This window comes from Vulpes lagopus, chromosome 2 (assembly GCF_018345385.1).
Source record: "Vulpes lagopus strain Blue_001 chromosome 2, ASM1834538v1, whole genome shotgun sequence".
NCBI lineage: Eukaryota > Metazoa > Chordata > Mammalia > Carnivora > Canidae > Vulpes > Vulpes lagopus.
The window spans coordinates 10,793,867-10,816,152 of NC_054825.1; the positions used below are offsets into that span (position 1 = coordinate 10,793,867).

At 44.8% G+C, this 22,286-nt stretch overlaps 1 protein-coding gene across 2 annotated transcripts in view; it reads right to left on the reverse strand.

Annotated features, from left to right (window-relative positions):
• PLPP4 (phospholipid phosphatase 4) overlaps positions 1 to 18,939 on the reverse strand; it is a 119,183-nt gene extending 100,244 nt beyond the window's left edge. The window contains exon 1 of one of the 2 annotated variants that reach the window (XM_041744799.1): positions 18,755 to 18,939. In XM_041744799.1, coding sequence (XP_041600733.1) covers positions 18,755 to 18,810 — 56 coding nt within the window. In that variant the 5' untranslated portion in view covers positions 18,811 to 18,939. Of the gene's footprint in view, positions 1 to 17,913; positions 17,983 to 18,754 lie in introns of those variants that run through there. The other variant, XM_041744801.1, reaches the window with a different exon arrangement.
• Between the last annotated feature and the right edge of the window lie 3,347 nt (positions 18,940 to 22,286).

Sequence of the window (22,286 nt, forward strand, 5' to 3'; positions counted from 1 at the left end):
TGAAGGCATGAGCCCATCACCACGGGCTCTGGGCCCGTGGACACATCTCCCCTATATGTACCACAGAAGTGTAATAAATTCATGAAGGGGAACTGTCAGGACTTCCTTTCTTCCAGCTTTACTGAGATCTAATTGACACTGTGTATGCTTAAGGTACACGATGTGTTGGTTTGATACACTTATATTCTGCAAAATGATTACTGCTATAGCATTAATTAACACCTCCATCATGGCACTGAACCATCATTTCTTTTTTGTGATGAGAAGATTTAAGATTTACTCTCTTAGCTACTTTCAAATACATAATACAGTATTGTTAATTATAACCACTGTGCCGTACATTGGATTTCTAGAACTCATTCATCTGATACCTGGACTTGGTAGAGAAAATGAGGAGACATCGGCCAAAGGACTTCCTTTTGAGCAAGAATTTGTCTGGATAAAAAGCAGCTCTCCTCACCAGCTGCCCTACAGAGGCTGTTTAGAAAAACATCTGCATTCAAATGATCCCAACAGGATGGGGAACAGACAAGCCCAAATGTGCAAAACTGATGCCTCAGGAGGAGCAAAGGAAGTCACCTGCCACAGAGCCTGTGGGGCCAGGAGTCAAGAGACTGAGGTTCTAGGCTCAGTTCTGCCCCTGAACAATAAGGAAGATCTGAGTAAGGCCCTCTGGGAGACAACACAGGGAAAGATAGATGAGACAATGCCTAGAGCCAGGTCAGGTCAGATACTGGGCATAATATAATTCACTCAGTGTGCCTTCTGGTAAAATGTCAATGTTCCATTTGCTCAGTATGTATCAATCCCCTTCATGACCATGATTTCACTGGGGTTGTCAGGGTCATTCCATTATCAGAAAGCTACACTACCAATCCCTTCCCTTCCCATCCATACCCAAATCTGCTACGAATAATTCCAACTCATAAAATACTCAATTTAAATTTTTCACAGAAAGCACTTTCATCTCACTTATTAACAGTGTGACACTGGACATGTTCTTTAACATCTCTAAGCCTTGGTTTTCTCACCTAAAAATATGAGGAATTATAAATTTCTATCTCACAGGGCTGTGTGAAGGCTTAAGGAATAAAGTGCCACACCACACTGCCTGGCATACACTAAGTGCTCAATAAACATTAGCTGTCATCATCATCATCATCATCATCATCATCATAACCATATCCAAACCACCCCAGTTTGCTACTTTCATCAAACAGTAAGAGGACCTTTTGTGTTAGGGGAAAAAAATCAAAGCAAGGCATCTATGTTTCGTGTTATTTTTCACGACTAAGTGTTCATATTTTTAAAGTCCAGTTTAAAGGGGTGGTAGAGAGGGAGGTGGGCAGGGGGTGGGGGTGACTGGGTGACAGACACTGAGAGGGGCACTTGATGGGATGAGCACTGGGTGTTATTCCATATGTGGGCAAATTAAACACCAATAAAAAATAAATAAAAAAAATAAAGTCCAGTTTAATACATTCTCATTACATGACTGAAAATCTTTTCATTGGTCCACAAAACTAAATTAAAGAACAACACATTAAGGAACCAAGTATTTCCATCATTAAATCAAAAGATAAATGTGGGTCTTCCAAAGAACTCTATCATCAGCATTATATATATTCATTCAGGGCTGATATGTTCAGGCGAAATAACCCAGAAAAGCAAAATCTGAGCCAAGTCTTGGAAAATAGATAGGATTTTAGATAGGCAAAAAAAGAAGCCACCTGAATGATGATTCGGAAAACCACAAAAATATTCATGGGTAAAAGTGAGAGTCAATGGATTTTTTAAAATATAGTTCTACATATTAAAAAACATAAACATTGTGTCTAAGAAAAATTTGCAAAAATTTTTTAGAGACATCTGGTTCAAGATGGCTGATTGAACCCATTCATTTTGTATCTCTTCCCTCTCAAAAAATCACCATTGAAAAGAAAGAAAACATAAGAAATCTATAGCCAGGCTGATAAGCCTTAAAGGGTACCAATTAGAAAGTAGAAGGTTGGGGGGTAACTATGAAAAACTAGAAAGCAGATAGAAATAAAATACTAAATAATGCAACAAAGGTGAAACCTCCCTGAAAAGGAGTTTAGTCAAGGAAGAGACCCAAAATTCTGTGTACAAATTCCTTTCAAATTATTGGCTACCTCAGACATTGCAATGTGCAGGACAAGACTCCAAGGACCCCACTGGAAAGCAACAGCTATAGTCTAAAAGTGAAGCAGAAATTTCAGCAGCTAGCCACTGCCAGGAGACAGTTTGGACTTGAAGTTTTTCCAAGTTAGACTTTCTACTGAAACCTCAGAAGACTCAAACCACGGTAATAAAAAGCACATCCCAGAACTAAAAGATGCACCCTAGAAGCAAAGGCAAAATTAAGACAAACTTATACAAACACAGCCTAGAACCAAGTTTGTAAGGATGAAGGTGACCCAACAATAAATTAACTTCCTGCAAGAACAAAATTCAACATTCTTTAGCAGACAATAATGTTCTAGCTTCTGTAAAATGTATGATTCATAATGTCCAATGTGCAATAAAAAACTAGTACACATGCAAAGGAAGCACTAAAATATGGCCCACATTCAACAGAAAAAAATCAGAACCATAGATCATCCTGATATTGGAATTAGCAGAAAAGGACTTTGTATTATAAATACATTAAAAGATTATAGGGTAAAAGAAAGAGGATGGATGCATAAGTAGAAAACATCAACCAAAAAACTAACACTCTAAAAAAAGAACCAAATGGAAATTCTGGAACTGAAAAAAAATGAACATCTGAAATAAAACATTTACTGCCTGGGTGTGGCAGCAGAATAGACATAGTAGAAAATTAATAGGTGAATCTGAAGATAAGCCAATAGAAATTATCTTAAACTAAGCCACAGGGAAGAGATAACAATAACGACAAAATAGAACACAGCATTCAAGACTTGTGGAATAATATGAAACTGTCTAACATCTATGTAATTGAACAACCAGAAGGAAAGGAGAGAGTGAAAAGGGCAGAAGAAATATTTGAAAAAAAAATAATGTCTTATAAATATTTAACTGATGAAAGACATCAAACCATTGCTCTGAGAAACTTCATGAACCCAAGCAGGAGATATACGATAAGACCAATATGGACACATCAGAGTTGACTTGCTAAAAACCAAAGGTGAAAAGAAACTCTTAAAAGCAGCCAATGGGAAAAACATGTGATATTCAGGAAAGCAACAGTGACCATGACAGTCGACTTCTCATCAGAAATAATGGAATCTACAAGAAAATTCCAAAGCCATCTCTAAATTGCTGAAAGAAAACTGTCAATCTAGAATTCTACATCTAACAAAAATATCTTTCAAAAGTAAAGTAAAATAAAGGCAATTCCAACAGAACAAAAGCCAAGAGAATTTATTTCTAGCAAATATCCCCTACAAGAAAAGCTGAAGGAAGTTCTTCAGGTTGAAGGGATATAATCCTAAATGGAAAACCAAATCTGAAAGAAGTAATAAAGAGCACTGGAAATGGTAAGTATGTGGGTATTTTTAATGTAATTTCTATAAAGGCATAGCAATTGAGACAAAAATAAATGTTTTATGTGACTTACACACAGAAGTGAATTCTATGTCAATGTATCAAAAACATAAGGAAAGAAATGAAAGAATGCTGTCATAAGATTTTCTTCTTACACTGAATTTGAAATGATGTAATATTGACTTAATTGTAATAGGTAAAAAAATGCATATTCTAATCTCTAGAGAAACTGCTTACATTTTTGAAGAGGTGTATCTAAAAATACAATAAAGGGGTTAAATGGAATGTTAACAAATATTAAGCTAAAAGAAAAGAGAAAAAAGAACAAAAAAAGATAGTACAAATAAAAAACAAATAACAAGGTTAACTTAAACTCAACCATGTCAATAATTGCATTAAATGTAAGTGGCTTAACCACTCCAATTAAATGTCAGAGATGGACCATATTGGATAAAATTAAAAGGCACAACCAAATGCTGCTTGTAAGAGACATACATTAAACATAAAAATGCAGATAGGTTGGAAATAAAAGGATAGGAAATACATTTTGTGCAGACATTAATCTCAAGAAATATAATTTAGCTATATATTGTATTAGATAAAGTATACTCCAAGATAAGGAATATTAACACAAAGATGAAAATTTTGTTAATGATAAAAGGTTCATCAGAAAGAGATAAAATTTAAGGACACTAACCTGAAATGTAGACATAGGAATTCTGACCTCCAAATCACTCAAGGAAAAAAATGAGGGCAGCAAAGAAAACTTGAACTATTCAGCAAAAAGCAAGAAATTAGTGGGCAAAATAAAAATGAAGCACCACAAAAAGAAAGCACAGAATAAGCTGGCAGCAATATGACAAAACATTAGTTATTTCCCCCCAAAATGTAAATGCTCTAGTTACCCTAGTTGAGAGGTAGCATATCTTCACATTAAAAACAGCAAATTAGGGGCACCTGGTTGGCTCAGGGGGTAGAGCATGTCACTCGATATTAGGATCATGGGTTCAAACCCCATGTTGTATGTAGAGATTACTTTAACAAGGAAAAGACCAAATTAAGAATGATTTTTTTTTAAAGTGAGACTACAGAGGATTTGAATAGTACAGTTAATTTGCTTTAATATATTTAGAGCTTTGTACCCACCAAACACAAACTATTCATTATGTTCAAGCTATATAAATTTGTGAAAAATTGACCATGTATATGGCCACACAGGAATTCACAACAAATTATAAAACACAGAAATCACACAAGCCACTTTTTCTGATCTCAGTACAATGAAATTACTGTATCATTATCCCTGTATTTAAGACCAGGGAACTGAAGCACAAAGATAAAGCCATTTCCAAGTTTATAGACAGTAAATAGAAGATTAGTCTGCTAAGATTAGTCTGCCTGCTTTGAACCCAGGCATCCTGGCTCTAGAGCTCACAGTCTTAACCTCTATGCTATGTTTGCTCCCAGAAATAAGGAGCCATATACTTCAGAATTGAACTTGTAATAGAATTCACTTGAAAATCCATGGCAGATGGAAATGTGCATCTGAGAATGGTATCACTGAGAAAACAATGTTTATTTCACAATTGAAAATCAATATACAAGCAAAAATTTAAATCCTCTACCCCACTCCATAAAAATTAATTTCCAATATATTAAAGAATTAAAATTAAACAACAAAGTAAAAAATGCTAGACAATATAGAAGAATGTTTCTATTTTCAATGAAAAAGACTTTCTAAATAGGACAGAAACTGAAACCATAAAGGGAAAAACTGGTAGATTTAACTACAAAAAATTTAAAATGTGCACAATAATAGAAATTGCAGGGGCACCTGGATGATTCAATCAGTCACCTGTCTGAGTCTTGATTTCAGCTCAGGTCATGATCTCAGGGTTGTGAGATTGAACCCCATGTCAGGTTCATGGGCATGGACCCTGCTTGGGATTCTCTCTCTCTCCCTCTCTCTCTCCCTCTGTCCCTTCCCCCATGCAAGCACTCTCTGAAAAAAAATTAAATAATAGAAATTGCAAAGAAATTTCAAAGTCAACCATAAAGGCACCTGGGTGGCTCAGTCGGTTAAGCACCTGGCCCTTGATCTTGACTCAAGTCTCAGTCTCAGGGTTGTGAGTTCAAGCCCTGAATAGGGCTGAGTGTGGAGTGTATTTAATAAAATTAATTAGTTAATTAATTAATGTAAAATAAAATAAAAGTCAACCATAGACACAGAAATATTTGCAACCTATGAAAAGAGATTCATATCTTTAAGGTATAAAGCACTCCTACACATCAGTAAGATAAATTTAAAGATTCAGTAAAAGCATGGATTAAGGGAAATGATATTTCACTAAAGAAATACAAATTGGCCAACAGACACATGAAAAGATTCTCAATATCACTCATTGTCAGGGAAATGCAAATCAAAACCACAATGAGATATCACCTCACACCTGTCAGAATGGCTAAAATTAACACAAGAAACAAGTGCTGGCAAGGATGTGGAGAACTTCGTACCTGCTGGTGAGAATGCAAACTGGTGTGGCCATTGTGGAAAACAGTATGGAGGTTCCTCAAAAAAAGTTAAAAACAGATCCAATAATTGCACTACTGCCTATCTACTAAAAAAATATAAAAACATTCATTTAAAGGGATACATGCACCCCCTATGTTTATAGCAACATTATATACAATAGCCAAATTATAGAAGCAGCCTAGGTGTCCATCCATAGGTAAATGGATAAAGCAGATGTGCTATCTATCTATTTATCCATCCACACACACAAACACAAACACACACACACACACACACACACACACACCATGGAATATTATTCAGCCATAAAAAGAATGAAATCTTGCCATTTGCAATGACATGGATAGAAATAGAGGGTACTATGCTAAGTGAAATAAGTCAGAGGAAGACAAATTCCATATTTCACTCACATGTGCAAGTGAAGAAACAAAACAAATAAGCAAAGGAAAAAGAGAAACAAACCAAGAAATATATTTCTGAACCACAGAGAACAAACTGATGGTCACCAGAGGGAAGAGGAGTGGGGGATGAGTGAAATAAATGATGGGGATTAAAGGATGCACTTGTCGTGGTGAGCACTGGGTGATGTATGGAATTGCTTAATCACTATACTGTACACCTGAAACTAATAGAACACTGCTAACTATACTGGAATTAAACTTAATTTAAAAAAAAAAAGAAAGAAACACCAATTGCCAATACACAAGTGAAAAGATGCAAACGTTATACTCTGTCCTGTGGTATAAATATAAAACATTACCAACATCCAGCTTGGGCAAGGATGTCAAAAATACAGAATGTAAGCATGTCTAGCCCTTTGGATGGACAATTTGGCAGCGTCCGTCAGAATTTAAAATACACATGGCCTTTGACCAAAAAAATTCACCTGCATAAGTCTATCATAACAATATTTTTATAGGTGTGCTAGGATCAAAGCATAATTGTGACATTGTTGTAGCAAAAAATGAAAACACCTGAACATTCCATGAATAGGTTAACATGATGAAACACCACAGGGCCGGTCAAAAGATTCAAGCTGATCTAAAGTAAGTAAAAAAAAATTCAACTCTAGATAAAATGTGTTCTCAGTTTTTTATTAAACTTTATATTTACTTGCATGTTTGTTACATGTAAATATATAATATATATAAAATGTTATATACACATGCATATATATGAACTACAGTTAAGCACAACATGGATGAATCTCAGAAATGTGCCAAGCAAAATACTCACACAAGAGTACACACTGCTTAAAAATTTGACTTTAAAAAGTGAAAGGAGGGGTGCTGGGCTGGCTCAGTCAGCAAAGCATGCAACTCTTGGTCATTGAGTTTGAGCCCCATATTGGTCAGGAAGCCTATATAAAAATTATTTTAAAAAATAAATAAAATAAAAAGTGAAGGGAATGGAGCTGGCAACAGGAGTGGAAGCTTACACTTTTTGTATTGCTTTAATTCTTACAATGATTTGGGGCAGCCTTGGTGGCTCAGCGGTTGAGCACCACCTTTAGCCCAGGGCCTGATCCTGGAGTCCCTGGATCGAGTCCCACATCAGGCTCCCTGCGAGGAGCCTGCTTCTCCCTCTGCCTGTGCCTGTGTGTGTGTGTGTGTGTGTGTCATGAATAAGTAAATAAATCTTAAAAAAAATTCACAATGATTTTATAACTTAAAGAAAATGTTTAAGTGAGGAGAAACATCCATTCCCACCACATATAGACACTTTTGTGTAATCCTTTCTAATATGTGTCCAAATCAAACATATTTCCCATAGTTTTGATTCTGAGATCTATTTTCCTATAGTACTTTCTCCCCTCAACTATTACACCATAAAATGTTACCATGTTTCCTCCTGATTCTCCAAATGATTTTTAGTAGACATATAGTACTCTTGCCTGTCCATAATTTGTCAAACTATTCAAGTGTTCACCATGTGAGTTTTAATTTATTTTCTTTTTTTGACAAATATATTTGCTTTGTATGGAAAACAGCAATGAATATCTTCATACATGAGGATGCGTCATACATGAGGCACATTAGTGCCTCAACATATTTTTCTAACAGTTCTTAAGTCAAAAGGCAGGAATAATTCCAGGCTGTGCACTGCAATACCTGGGGTTATGTCTGTTTACGATCCCACCTGCAGCCTCAGATCACATCTGCTTCACTACAATCTTGCACATCTGAGTGCTAATCTCCTCTTTCTGGTTTTCCTTCCAATATTTCAGTTGATATTAAATATAGAAAGGTTGAGGAGTGCCTGGGTAGCTCACTCAGTTAAGTGTACAACTCTTGGTTTTGGCTCAGGTCAGGATCTCAGGGTTGTGGGATCAAGTCCCATCTCTGGCTCCATGTTCAGCAGACAGTTGGCTGAATATTCTCTCTCCCTGCCCTCCCCTCACCACACTCGCCTTGTGCTCATGCTCATGGACTCTCTCTCTCAAATAAATAATCTTTTAAAAACTACATAAAAAGGTTGATTTTTCAAAACTTTCCCACTTCAGATATTTCTTTTTAACTATTATTTTTTTATTTTTTATTTATTTATTTATAATAGTCACACACACAGAGAGAAAGAGAGAGAGACAGAGACAGAGACAGAGACACAGGCAGAGGGAGAAGCAGGCTCCACGCACCGGAGCCCGACGTGGGATTCGATCCCGGGTCTCCAGGATCGCGCCCTGGGCCAAAGGCAGGCGCTAAACCCCTGTGCCACCCAGGGATCCCCCACTTCAGATATTTCTAAAGCAATCACAAAAGAATCACCCAGTGCCCTAAGGCTATTTCATTAGCTTCTTTCTCCCCCATAATAGGAAACTTCTATACTGATTTTTTAAATTTTTTAATTTGAATTCCATTTGCCAACATATAGTATAATACCCAGTGCTCATCCCATCACATGCCCTCCTTAATGCCCGTCATCCAGTTACCCCATCTCCCCACCCACCTCCTCCCCTTCTGCAAACCTCCCACCCCCACCCATTCATTTCGCAGAGTTAGAAGTCTCTCATCGTTTGTCTTTTTCTCTAATTTTTCCCCACTCAATTCCCCCCCTTTCCTTTATGGTTCCTTTCACGATATTGATTTTTGTGATTATGTATGAAAGTAATAAATGTTTACTGTAAAATAATGTGGACAATAAACAGTATGAAGAAAAAAGCAAATGTTATATAATCCCATTACCCCAAAATAACCACCATTAAGATTTTGTTGTATATCTTTATAGCTCTTTTTTCTTACAGATACAAACACAAATTGATTTTATTACATTACCACATTAAAGTAGCATTATGCACACGTATGTGACCTACTTTTTATCACTTAACAACAGTAATGGATATCTTCCCAAGTCAACAAATGGTTGTCTACATTACTAGCTTCAACGGCTGCGCATTCTTTTGTCCTGGAACAATAAAAAGCATATGCAATGTTATTCTGTTGGTTTCAGATGCACAGTTCGCATTTCTATGGAAATCACAGTTTTCAAGGTGTATTCGTTATTTGTACACTTGTTAGTTCTCTGTTAGTTCTGCTGTCATTTTTCTTTTAAAGAGTTCTCTTATTGATTGGTAAGAGCTTTCTGTATAGGAGGAGCATTAACTCTTAACTGTAAATCAGGACAACAATATCACCTTCTGGGAGGCTGCAAAAAGTAAATCATCGAAGGTGTGACAAGTGCCTAAAACAAAGCTGATTCATACTAAGTGTTAAAGCTCCTCTCCTTTCTGCCCTCTATAACCAAAGGGGAGTTATAGGTCAATTAAAAGATAATCTACACATATATATGTATCAGCCATTTCTTCCTCTCCATGACTTCCTGAAAGATTATTCAGAATATTTCCCCATAACTTTCTAAATCCTAATTCAAAGGTCAGCTTTCCTGTGGTACTGAGAGCTGTATTCTTCTTCTTATTCTTCTTCTTATTATTATTACATTGTGATATTAGGGGTTTTTTTTCATTGACCTCCATCTCCACCTCCCCCCAGGAAGGAAAAAAGATGAAGCAAGGGAGAGAGATTGGTTTTAATTCCTACTATGTGCCAGTTTTGTAGCAAGCCCCTGTGGCCATTATATTACTTCATCTTTACAGCCTCCTGGTAGGTGATTGTTTGGTCCCCACTTTGCAGATGAGAAAGCTAGGGCATATCTTTACAATCAGCAGTCAGGAAATAATTCCAAAATCCTTACGCTGACTAGGGTGCCATGCTGCCCACCCACCTGTTGAGTAGGGACCCAGCTCTTGGTTTCCTCATGTCATTCACCAGGACCACCAGGGGCTCTCACAGAATAGTTGCTCAACAGTTGGAGAGTAGAGAAGAATACAAACTACATCTCCATTTCAGAAGCACAGCTCGACAAAGAAAGGCCAAATCCTTCCTTAAAAACCTCAAATGAGAGATCCCTGGGTGGCACAGCAGTTTAGCGCCTGCCTTTGCCCCAAGGCGGGATCCTGGAGACCCAGGATCAAATCCCACGTTGGGCTCCCGGTGCATGGAGCCTGCTTCTCCCTCTGCCTATGTCTCTGCCTCCCTCTCTCTCTCTCTCTCTCTCTCTCTCTCTCTCTCTGTGACTATCATAAATAAATAAAAATTTAAAAAAAAAACCTCAAATGAATAACCTAGCATTTCCACACCAAATGAATAACCAATTTCCACAGAAAATACAAATATGTTCACCAAAAAAACAATTGCAGCATTATGCATAATAGCCCAAACCAACAATAACCTAAATATCCATAATCAGTAAAATCAGTAAAGAAAGGGGTACAGTCATGCCATGAAATGCTCTACAGCAATAAGAATTAACAAACTACAACTAAGTACAGTACAGATAAATCTCCAAAATATGCTGAGCACCAACAGTCACACAAAAGAGTACACGCCGTATGATTTCATTCACCTGGACTTCAAAAATGATGTTAGAAGTCAGGGTGGTGGGGCCGGGGGAGGGGGGGAGCAGTGGGATGGGGTTTGATGGGTAGAGGGTATTCTGGGAAGCCATGCAATTACAAATAATGCATTTTTTTCCTTGTGTATATTATTTTTAGGTTGAACTAAATGCAATTCCTGTTTTTGTAGGTCAAAACAGTCAAATATCAGCAACTGCATATGGTTCAAACTAATACTTTAATAAAAAATGTGTTTTTTTAAAAACCCTCCGGTAAAGGAGAAAAGAAATGCCTGGCATTGATTGGCAGACTGTTACCTTTCTGAAAACCAACCTAGATGCTCCTGCAGCTTCTGATCCTGTTTCTTGTTCCTTTGTCTTCAGTGGATACAGAATAACAACCAGTCCCTCACCTCTGCAGGACAGTTTTTCACAGTCACATACTGAAAGGCGGTGATGCGGCCATCCCTGGGCTCAGAGTCCCAGATTCTCTCTGCTTCCTGCTTGCCCATCCCGGACATCCCCAAGCTCCTCTATACCTCTGTGCCTTTAGCCGAATGATGAGAACACACTGGTAGGTATGGTTCTATGTGAGTCCACCTCCTCACCGTGAACCAGGGCTTCTAATTCATTCACAGAGCACCAAGATTATCTTTTTGAAGGAAATCACTATGACTAAGATAATTTTCATATTTAAAAACGCTATTATAGGAACATAGAGGCAGGGAACTTTTTATGAGCCTTGTGTGGTTCATAAAAGGCACAATCTTTATAACTAATTGAGATAACTTTACCTACAGGTTTTGAAACTCATCATCTCCTTTTGGCTGTGTTACAAGCATTTATCTCCCTGTGGCAAAACATCATCAATTCTCAGAATTCTGGGTTCAGCAGACTCACTGTACAGTGGCAAATAATATTTCAAACAGAAGGCAGCTTCATTTATCAGATGACAAAGCAGAAGCCTCCCCAGGGAGGGAAGAGGTGCTCAGCGCACTCAGCCCAGCACCCGCTGGGGATGGAGAGGGTGTCTGATGGGAAACTCCCCGCACCGGGCTTCTGACCGAGCCCTGGTGATGAGCATAGACTTGGAAGTAAATGATAGGAATGCAGCATTTTCCTTCCACATGGTCCAAGGCAATTATGTTAATACCACTTCTGATTCAATGTCCTAAAATCACTGTTTTAAGTAGCCAGCAATTTAAGTGACCCATGAGAAAGTACAGTGCTGAGACCACCCCTTCATTAGACAGCGAGCCACCCACCCTGCTCTATGGGGGTACGACTCAGTGCATGAGCTCATGGCAAGTTACACACTTCACAGATGGGCACTGAAAGGAATCTTTGGCAATATGTTTAAACAAGTTGATTATTTTATGGAAATCCTATAGTGAATCATTTGTAATCAGAGTGTCATTACCCATAGCACTTCTCTTGAGTGTATATTATGGATTTATCTTAATAAAAGGACAGTGGCCATAACATTACCATTTGCTGAGCACCCGTGATGAGCTGAATACGCTCTCACTTCATACTCTCACTCATGGGGCCTGCTAATATTCCTGTCGAGCAGATGGGGAACCGAGGATCTAAGCTGGATACTTGCCTGAAAGGCTCACCCAACTGAGAAATGTCAAAAGCAGGATTCAGGCCTCAGAAACCGATGCCAAAGGCCACGGACGTGACCGTGATGCTATAATGCTGTTCTGAGACTGTAAGGAACAGAGGGGTGGGGAGAAGGCATCTAATTTTCGTTCTGCGCACTGTGGGCACTTAAAGCATCTTATCTCCTAACGTCCAGTGAAGGTGAGTATTGTTCCCATTTCCCACACGAAGAAATATGAGATTCAGGAATTTGAGGCAACTTGCTAGTCAGTGGCAGAGCCAAAATCCACACATAGACCTGCCTGGCCCCAACGTCCATGGGCTTTCGTTATGCCACTTTGCCCCGGATGACTCTGCTTCTAGAGAGCAAGCAGACCTATTCCAGGTGTATCATCAGATGGAACAGGCTTGTTTCCCAATAGCTAACGAATCCCCCAGATTGTCGTTAACACAGAAAGTTTCCTTCTGTCCCACAAAGTCAGCTGCCAATGGCTCGACTCTCCAGGGCAGCTGTCCCGCTGCTTGCGTGCTGCAGCTCTGTCATCCTAACACATAGCTCCATGCTCGCCACCGACAGAGAAGGACAATGACAGGCCGCTAAGGGGACTCACACTGCCTCAAGGTCCTCACAGCCCCACCTAATGGCAGGGCTTTAGGAAGGGTAGTCTCCTGTGCGGCCAGAAGGCGAAAAGACCCAGAGGAGACCCTCCTACCATGAGATGGTCTAGACTGCACGTCAGTCGGTCCCAAATGTGGTGGACAGAAGGAGCCCCTCTTGAAAATGCAGATTCCCAGGACTCCATCCTACACGTTGATTCAGTTAAGTGTGAACCAAGACCCGGGCAAACCTGATGCAAACGTGCAGCAAACCGGCCTTGGGGAAGCCGTGTCCAGCACTGAGGCAGATGGCTCCAAGGGACCACCAGAAATTGAGTGCAATCTGGTGAGCACTCGTGAGGCACCGACCACATTCGTGCCAAGGCCTGGCTGGGAATATAAAGAAAGCGACACAGATAACGAGACGGCCCCAGCCCGCACAGCCCAAGAGTAAGCAGTCTGGAGCCAGACTTGGAGCCAGCTGACCGCAACACAAGGTGGAATAAAACACAGGCCCCCGGAGAGCACACTGGGACACAGCGGCACCTGCAGGGCTGGGTACTGTCACCTGTCGCAAAAGCAAACAGGTCCTGTGGACCGAGCCATCACTTTCTACCACTGGGCGAGTGTCTAGATATGATATTTTTCTGTTGCAAACCTCCCCAGGCCCCCCAGTTACTGCTTTGAAGGGAATGTCTGTGCTTCCTTGTAGGGCATGGAGATCATCCACATTTTTGTCCCAGACCCATCTCCTGCCGCCTCCAAACCCACACCTGGTGACTTGATCCCCACCCAAAATCTGCCTCTAAACCTCCCAGCCTTTGCTCCAGACACTCGTCCATAGGAACGTCCTTGGGCCGGGCCCTTCATACCTGCCACTCGATGCTCAAGACTCAGGTGAGATGCCAGCTCTGGGCAGCCTTCCCTGGCACCTGTCTCCTCCTCCTCATCCCTCCCAGGACTAATTAATCCCTCCTTCTCAATAAACTGAGCACTTTGCTCCAACTACCACAACTGCCTCTGGCCTACAGCCCTAGACAGGACTCTTAGAGGTAATAATGAAAGATATGGTAGTTTCTGTCAACATTCCAAAAACCTACCTGACAGCCAGTGCCCTCAAGCAAATCACCTGGACCAGCTAATGTGCCAAGTTCCCCTGTGTCTGTTTGGAATTATTCCAACCACAGTGTAGCAATGAAGGGGAAGGAAAGTAAATAGGACAAGTGCTTGCGCCTAGAAGATGCCAAAGAAGCATCTATCTGTCAACGGGATGAAAGATACAAATGTTTGAAGGCAAAACTTTCAAAGCCTGTGATTACACTGGGGAAGATAACAAATAGTGGTCCACTGTGTGCTCACTTGGCCAATCTGTGAGCTCCCGGGAGGCCTCCTCACCTTCCTTTTTCAAACATCCCCAGCACCCGACACAGGCCCCCTACATAGGAAGTGCTCCAAGAAGGATGCAGGATTGATCTGAGTTGAGGGAAACACCATTCATTACCTGAGCAACCTGGTCTCCCAAGCAGAACCACAGCTCCTAGGGAGGCATCCCAGACAGGGGGCCACCTGGAGTCACAGAGGGGAGAGAGAGGAGGAGGGAGGGCCTGAGGACCCCAGGAAACCCACGTTCACAGGTGAAATAGGCTGATCACCTTCCCCCTCCATCAGCATTTCTGATTGTCATCATATTTCCAGGGCCCTATCTGCAGTGCTATAAATAAAGGGTTTTCCGGACAAACTGATGTCCTAAGGCAAGGGCCAATAGGGGCAGAAGTGTATAGGCCAACAGTTCTTTAATACTACCACTTAGGTTCTGACCTGGAATTTTCCACATCTCATCCTCTGGGCTCCAGAGACCTAAAGAAGACCCTTCAAAATCTATAACATGCCCTAATTCCATCTCGTAGGGAATGGGAACCACCATCACCACCCAAAGAGCCCGATGTGAGAACCAGTGACAGCTCTTTCCACACATCGTTCCATTTGCTCCTCCAGAGACTACAGGTCACATAAGGGGATGGCTTCTAGGATGCGGTCACTTTCGCTCTAGTTCCAGAGGCCTGGTGCTGGACACATTCTATCTCAGCAGCTGGGAGCCTCGAGACATGGAGTCAACTGCCTGTTCAGATCCAGACTATGCCTCCTGCTACCTGAGTGTCTTCAGACAAGCCATTTATCCTTTCTTGGTTTCTTTATTTGTAAAGTGGGGAGAGTGAAGTGTCCACCTCAAGTGAGACAAGAGCAATCCCACAGAATGCCTTTTGCACAGTACACCCCTGAGAGCCCCACACCAGCTGTTACTTCTTCTGAAGAAGTACAGCAAGGTTATTGAGAGTCCAGATGACGCAGAAGGAGCATCTAGATTTAGATTCGGAGCTGCCCTTCTTAACTCTGTGATTTGGGTGGCTTCTTAATCTGTCTGTGTGTCAGCCTCTTCATGCATGAGCACAACGCCCAATATACCCCCTCCATCAGGTGTGTATAAGGCGTAAGTGGTCCGTGTGACTGTCTTCGTTACTGCCTGGAACATAATAAACCTTCAATATTTGGCACTCACCGTACTGGCGATCGTAGTAAATCAGGAGCTAACATACTACCGGTCTCACAGCGCTGCCTGCGGGGCTGCTGGCTGACCACCTTGTATCCACACTGTGCTTGCTCGCTGAGGTCTGGGGCTGGCTTCGCATGTACGTAAAAGCTCACAGGTTGTCTGCTGGAGTCTTAGGTGGCAACAGGATGGAGGAAGCCCACCGGAGCTCCTTCTGTCTGCTCTGCCCACAGTCCTCAAGTAAGAGCAAAGAGTCCTCCAAGCCAGCTTCCAAGCACTAAATGCAGCCTCAAAGCTCCACATAATATTTTGATTTTTCCTAAACACTGGGGTCCTCTAACCATTTTTTTTTTCCTTTTAGATTCAGCTTTATGTGCCAGCCCTGACTTGGCATTACCTGTTACTAATTTTCTTCCCACTGGTTTGAACTTCTTAGGCAGGGCTGCCCAAAAGGCGCTGCTCACTTCTTGGATGACCTACAGGGGGTTTCCTGGAGAGCATTCTCTTGGGATCCTGAATCACCAAACCTTACCACTAAACCCTGCCTAGAGACAGAGAACTGGTTCCCTAAGAGAAAGGAAATGCATATAACCCTACAGCCTAAAGGTCCCAAACTGCATTTCATTAGTGCTACCTTCAAATCCACAGGGGCATGTGGGCATCAGGTGGTGGGATCCTACTGTCACGCTGAGCAAACGCAATCCGGGAATAAGCCTGCGTACAGGTGATATTCCCCAAGAGGCACAAGCTTGCAAAGAAGCAAGGTATCTTCCCCCAGAAAAAAATTATCTCTTATCCTGAGAAATAGGGTACATACACCAAACAGAAGCAGATGATGAATTTTACAGCAGCAGCAAAAGTGGATTCAGTTTGCCCGGAGGGACTTTCTCAACCTACTCAGGTGAGGCCCCGCTACCGAGACCACCATCTTTATGAGCAGGTGAGTACAAACCACTGAATCTTGCCATCAGACAAGCGCTGGCAAAAGGAAAAATAAAACTCACACAAGTCATCTCACCAGAAGCTTATATAGAAAAACAAAGGGTCATCTGTATCTGTGTGCGCCCAGCCTGTCCTTCCGGAAGTCGTTATCTGCCAATGATAACAGCATCTGAACATCCAAGATTCCCACCCCGGGAGTCTCCCAGTGATACCAAAGCTGGTCTTTGCTGGTAAAAGAGCCACACACTGGACACACTGTTAATATTTCCAATTGATATGAAATCAGGGAACCATCCAGAAACACCATCAACGCCCAAATGTTTCCCTTTGGGTGAGGGCTGATTCCCCCCATTACTTAATACAAAGGGGAAGTTGAGAGCAAAGAATACAAACTGCCTGTCTGATTTTTACATAACATTCTTTGAGGAAGCAAAAAGCATGTAAAACAATAATTATCACATTTTCAAATCCACTACACAGACCATCACATATTTGTAAACATCTCAAGAATGTTTTGGGAGATATGTGAAGGGAAATCTGAAAACAATATAAATACTTGCATACCGTCGGACCCTTTTTTCATCTGACAATTCCCAGCAGCAATCAAACCAAGCAGCCTGCGAGCCTACCTCACTTTATTTCAGCATCACTCACACACACATTCACCAAACAAATGTTAAATCCTGTGCACTGAACACTATTTTATCATTTCCATCACATAATAATTTAATGGGATTTGGCCTATCTGCCAATTGGAAACTGTCCCCATCTGATCACACGGCAATCACTAGTTTTAATGTATAGTCCAAAGGTAGAAACACTGAGAAAGGGGAGGGAAAAGTGGTGTTTGTTTTCCCAAATGCATCAAAACCCAACTGAAGTTCTCATTCCTTTTTCGGAACTGAATAACAGCAGTGTTTAGTCAGAAGCTGGGAGAGGGGGCTTGCCTGCATCTGGGGGAACTCACCGCCCTTTATGATGATGTGAATAAACACTCTGGATGAATTTAATCCCTAGTGAAGAAAAACATGCAAGAAAGGGTCTTTCTTTCCATGTGTATACCCTGGGCTGCAGGAACAGAAGTCAACTCACAGCCTCCCACCTGCCATCAATGACTCCGGATTGGGGCAAGAGTCCAGAGAGGGGCCCCCTGTTTGGAAGGGCTGCATGGGCTTTTCAAAAGCACCCGGCAAGTCCAGAAAGTTCATGCAACTTTAATATTTAAAACGGGTCAGAAAACAGCCATGGGCCGAGGAGCAAAAGAGAAACTGACCAGCTAACGTAGGGTCAAGCGCAGGTGCGGGTACCCGGGGGGACAAGAGACTCCGGGGGCTGCGGCGTGGGTCTGAGCGGCTGGTGCATCCGGAAGGCGGAGGCGCGACAGCTCCCCTGGGCAGCGGGTTCCCGGGGCGCCCTGGGGTTCAGACATCTCGGAAAGAGCCTGTGCAGGAGACCCCCCCTCTTCCCAGGATCGCTGCTTCCAGGTGCAGGCGCTCGGAGGCACCAGGGGCATTTCGCTGCTGTCCCGGGGGGCCCCGCGCGCACCCCCGGCGGCCACGGGCTCCGCACCCAGCTCGGGGCGTACGGAGCCCGCACCTCGGGCCGAGGCCCCCCACTTCCCGAGCCGCCCCCGCAACAGTTTTCCAGCCGGAGAAGTACCGCAAACGGCTCCGGGGGGAAAGGCTCATCCGAACCGCGGGCGCCCAAGCCAGGGACGCGGATGGAGACGGAGCCGGGCCCCGCGGGAAGGGCCGGGAGGAGGCAGGGCTGCCGGCGGCGGGCTCGGCAGGTCGCACCCGAGGAGAAACTTCCCGCCTCCCGGAGCAGCCGCGACTCCCCGGGCCGCTGTGCGCAGCCGGCGACAGGCGCAGGCGAGGGGCCCCGGGCGGTCCCGCTCCCCGCGCGGGGGTGGGGGGGGGGGGGGTCAGGGCGAGGGTCAGGGCGGCTTCCGCGGGCCCAGGGAGGGAACCAGGAGGGTCCCGGAGGGCACGTCCCGGGAGACCTCGAACCCAGGCCCCGAAGGGACGCGGTGGCGCAAACAAAGTTGGGGCTCGGAGACGCTCGGTGCGTGGGTCCCCGCGGCCGCGCCCCCGCCCCGGCGCAGCGCTACTCACACGAAGACCCCGAAGAGCAGGGCGCGGACCCCGATCTCGATGGCCAGCTCCCGCATGGTGCGGCCGGGGCAGCTCCCGGGGCGGCGGCGGGGCAAGCGGCGGCTCTCGCGGCTCGGCCGGCGCCGGCTCGCCAGACCCGGGGCGGCGAGGGAGGCGCGCTCCAGGCCGCGGGCGGGGGCGGGGGCGGGGGCGGGGGCGGGCGGGAGCGGGCGGGGGGGCGCCGGGGCTCGCCGACGCCGAGCTGGGGGCGCCCGGGGGAGTCCCCGCGCCCTGGCGCCGAGCGCCGCCTCCGCCCGCGGTCCGCGCCGTGCGCCCGCGGCCCCGGGAGGGGAGGGAGGGGAGGGAGGGGAAGCCCGGGGAAGCCCCGCCGCCGCCGCCGCCGCCGCCGCCTCCCGGGCGCGCTCCCCGGCTCCCCGGCTCCCCGGCTCCCCGCGGGTGGGCGGCCCCTGCGCCCGGCCCTGCGCCCTGGGTCCCCGCCTGCGGCTGCTCTGCGGCTCCGGCCTCGGGCTCCGCTCGCGGCTCACGCGCGCACGTGGGCAGGTGGCAGAGGCGCGCGGGGGGCTCTCCAGCCCAGGCCGCCCGGCACCCTCTGCTCCTGCTGGAAAGAGCTTGCTCCCTCCCGCTTTGGGCTCTCCCCACCCCTTTCCGACCTGAAATTCTCCCCCCCCACCACCTTTTTTTTTTTTAAATTTTTCTAGGAAGTTCCCCTGAGAACACTCTCCCAGGCTTCCTTTTGGCCTCCGGCGCCCTGGCACACAGACTGAGGGCGAAGGTGAGCCTGGCTCTTGGCCAAGACCACGCAGCCCCTGGGATGGGCTGCCTGCGACCCCCACCCTCAGCATCTTTGGGCAGCTGCGCTGTGAAACGAGGAACAAGAGACTGGAACAATCCCTGCCCACGACAGGCCGTCCTGGCCGCTGAGCGCTGACACAGCATTCAGTCCTGAGCACCTGGGGCGGCTGGGGCTGCAGGTTAGACCAAGAGCCTCATCCTTAGGGGTCACTGTCAAAGGCCAGACCATCACCCCCTGGCGGGTGGCCGGGGGTCACGACCTCAAGCTCAGAGTCCAGAGGAAATTTAGCTTTGTTTTCCCATCATCTGTCACGATTCCGTGTACTTCCTTTAGCTTTACTGATTTGAACCAAATGGACGTTCAAGATGCAACGTTCACATTAATCATTACTTTGTCCTTGGGGAGACCAGACCTCTTGGTTTTAGGGGAGATCCAACCAGGACTTTGTGAGCAGGAGAAATGGATTAGATGGTTGTCCCTGGGAATGAGGAGCCATATCTCAGGCTTGGACAAAAGGGGGAGTAGGTAGGAAGAAGACCGTTGGAAGTGGGCTTTGGCATCAGCAAAGTACACAGACCCTACTTCCAAGGGGACACATGGCACACCCAAGATACCTAAGCCCAGACAGCTCAGGCTCTAGGGACAGAGAGGGAGAGGAAGAACCATCCTAGTGGAAGGGACTTCCTATCAAGACCACAGGCAGGAACTGCATCTGATTTGCCCATTGCTGCACATCCAATGCCTGGCACAATGTGCTTAGTGAGTCTTTGGTGAATAAGTGGACCATATGCCCCATCTGGCATGTGGGGTGTCAGGTGTGGGTGGAATGGGAAGAACCTGGACGGAGGAGGTACGGTTCTGTCTCCTCTGTGTCTTGGGCCCTGCAGCATCCTGGACACAACCAAATTCTGATAGGCTGGCAAAGTGGTGAAGGAGATCCCATAGTCAACCCAGTAACCTCTGATCTGAGACCCAGATCTGAGACCGTCAGGTGGCTGTATTCCAGGAGGGGATACTAACAAGAGCCCACATTATCAAAATATCACTTTCCTATAAGCATCAACCTAGTAGGGCCCATCCATGCAACACTGTGTACTAGGTGTTACAATTCATAATCCGTATCTTCCCTCAAGAAGATGGGGAGCAAGAGCGCCATGAAGAAATGCCGAGGGACTATGCAAATCAGTATTAATAAATGCAAAGGATCCCTCAGAAGTCAAAAGCTAAGAGTCATTCCTTTGGTCTGAGATGGCCAGGAACCTAGCCTTGTAGAGGACAGTCGATCCTTATAGGGCAGAGTAGGAAAACACAAAGGGAGGAGATCCGGATGAGGGCAAGAGTGTAGGCACAGAAGTTGGAAGGGGTTTGGAGGGCATAGTCAGTCCCCCGCCCTGGAAGAGGAGAGGGGCAACCAAAGGTAGGCTCATGGTGCAGACCTAGTTGTAGTATCCCTCCCCACCAGAGTCTGTCACCAAGACCACAGAATTAGAATCTTTGTGCCACACTAATTTTGTCATGTTTGCTTGTATTAGAGACACCTAGAGTTTGAAATGGCAGGCGATCTCATTGCTGTAGTCATTAAAAAGTGCTTTTGAAACACATACATCTAAAGAGCTGCCCAGTTCAACCTCCCATCTGATGCCTGAATCTTTTCCATTGGTTCTTCCCACCTCTCTGCTCCATCTACACTGTATTGGCTTCAGTCTCAGGTTTCTGGTAGTTGGAAGTTGGCTGCAAGAATCCCAGCTTTGCATGCTCTCAGGGTCCAATCTGGTGGGAACGACTTTGACCTCCATCCCAGCCCTCTCAGCAAAAGTGTCATTGAGGGCCATTATCACTGCCCTACATGAACCAATCACTGTGGCCGAGGGACTCGTGATGGATCGATTATCTCAAGCTGGGTCACAGACTTGATCCCTAAGCTGGGAGTGGAACCTCCATCCTAAACCCCTGAGCTGAGAATGGAGACAAGGTAGACCCACAACAGGGACTGATAACTTTGGAGTAGGAAAGTTGTTTGATGTGGAGCAAACGAACGAGGGCCAGCACACCCTCGTCCATGCCACACCCAGGCGGAATGAAGACAGCTCACATGCCCCCATGAGCTCCTGGCTAAACCCAAGATCTTTCAGCGGTGAGTGAGTTATCCTGGGAGCTCCGTGGTGAGATAACATCACCTCTGCCTTTGTCAGTACAGATTTGCAGCACTGTCTTCACACAAAGCCGTGATGTCACCCAAGGCTTGTCCTCTGCTGCCCAGTGTCTTCCTCTCCTCTTTAGTCCTGTCGGCAACTCTGGCAGCTGCCCTAATGATCTCCTTTTTCATTTACCAGAGCTGCCTTCGAGGGGAAGCTCTAGCCTTATTCATTATATAAGCCTGGATCAGGATATTTTGTGGGCTCTGGTTTTATAATATAAGGGAGGTCACCCTTGAAAGGCGGACAGATTCTCTCCCCATTGAAAGGGGATTGAAGATGACATTCTTGGTATCTCAAATCCCACAGTGCAGGCAGCCAGTTCCATGGGTTTGGAGATGGTGGGCTCCAGCAGCTGTGCAGCTGTGGATGTGTGCCAAATAATAGAGCTCTCCAGAAGTGCCATGCATGCATCCCAGCAGATAAATGAATTGACAAGGGAGCGAAGAAATGAAAGCAAGTCAGATAAAGCAGTCCAGCCGAAGCCCCCAGGTCCAGCTTGGCGACTCCTGCTGGGTCTTCATAAGACTCCCATATGGAATGT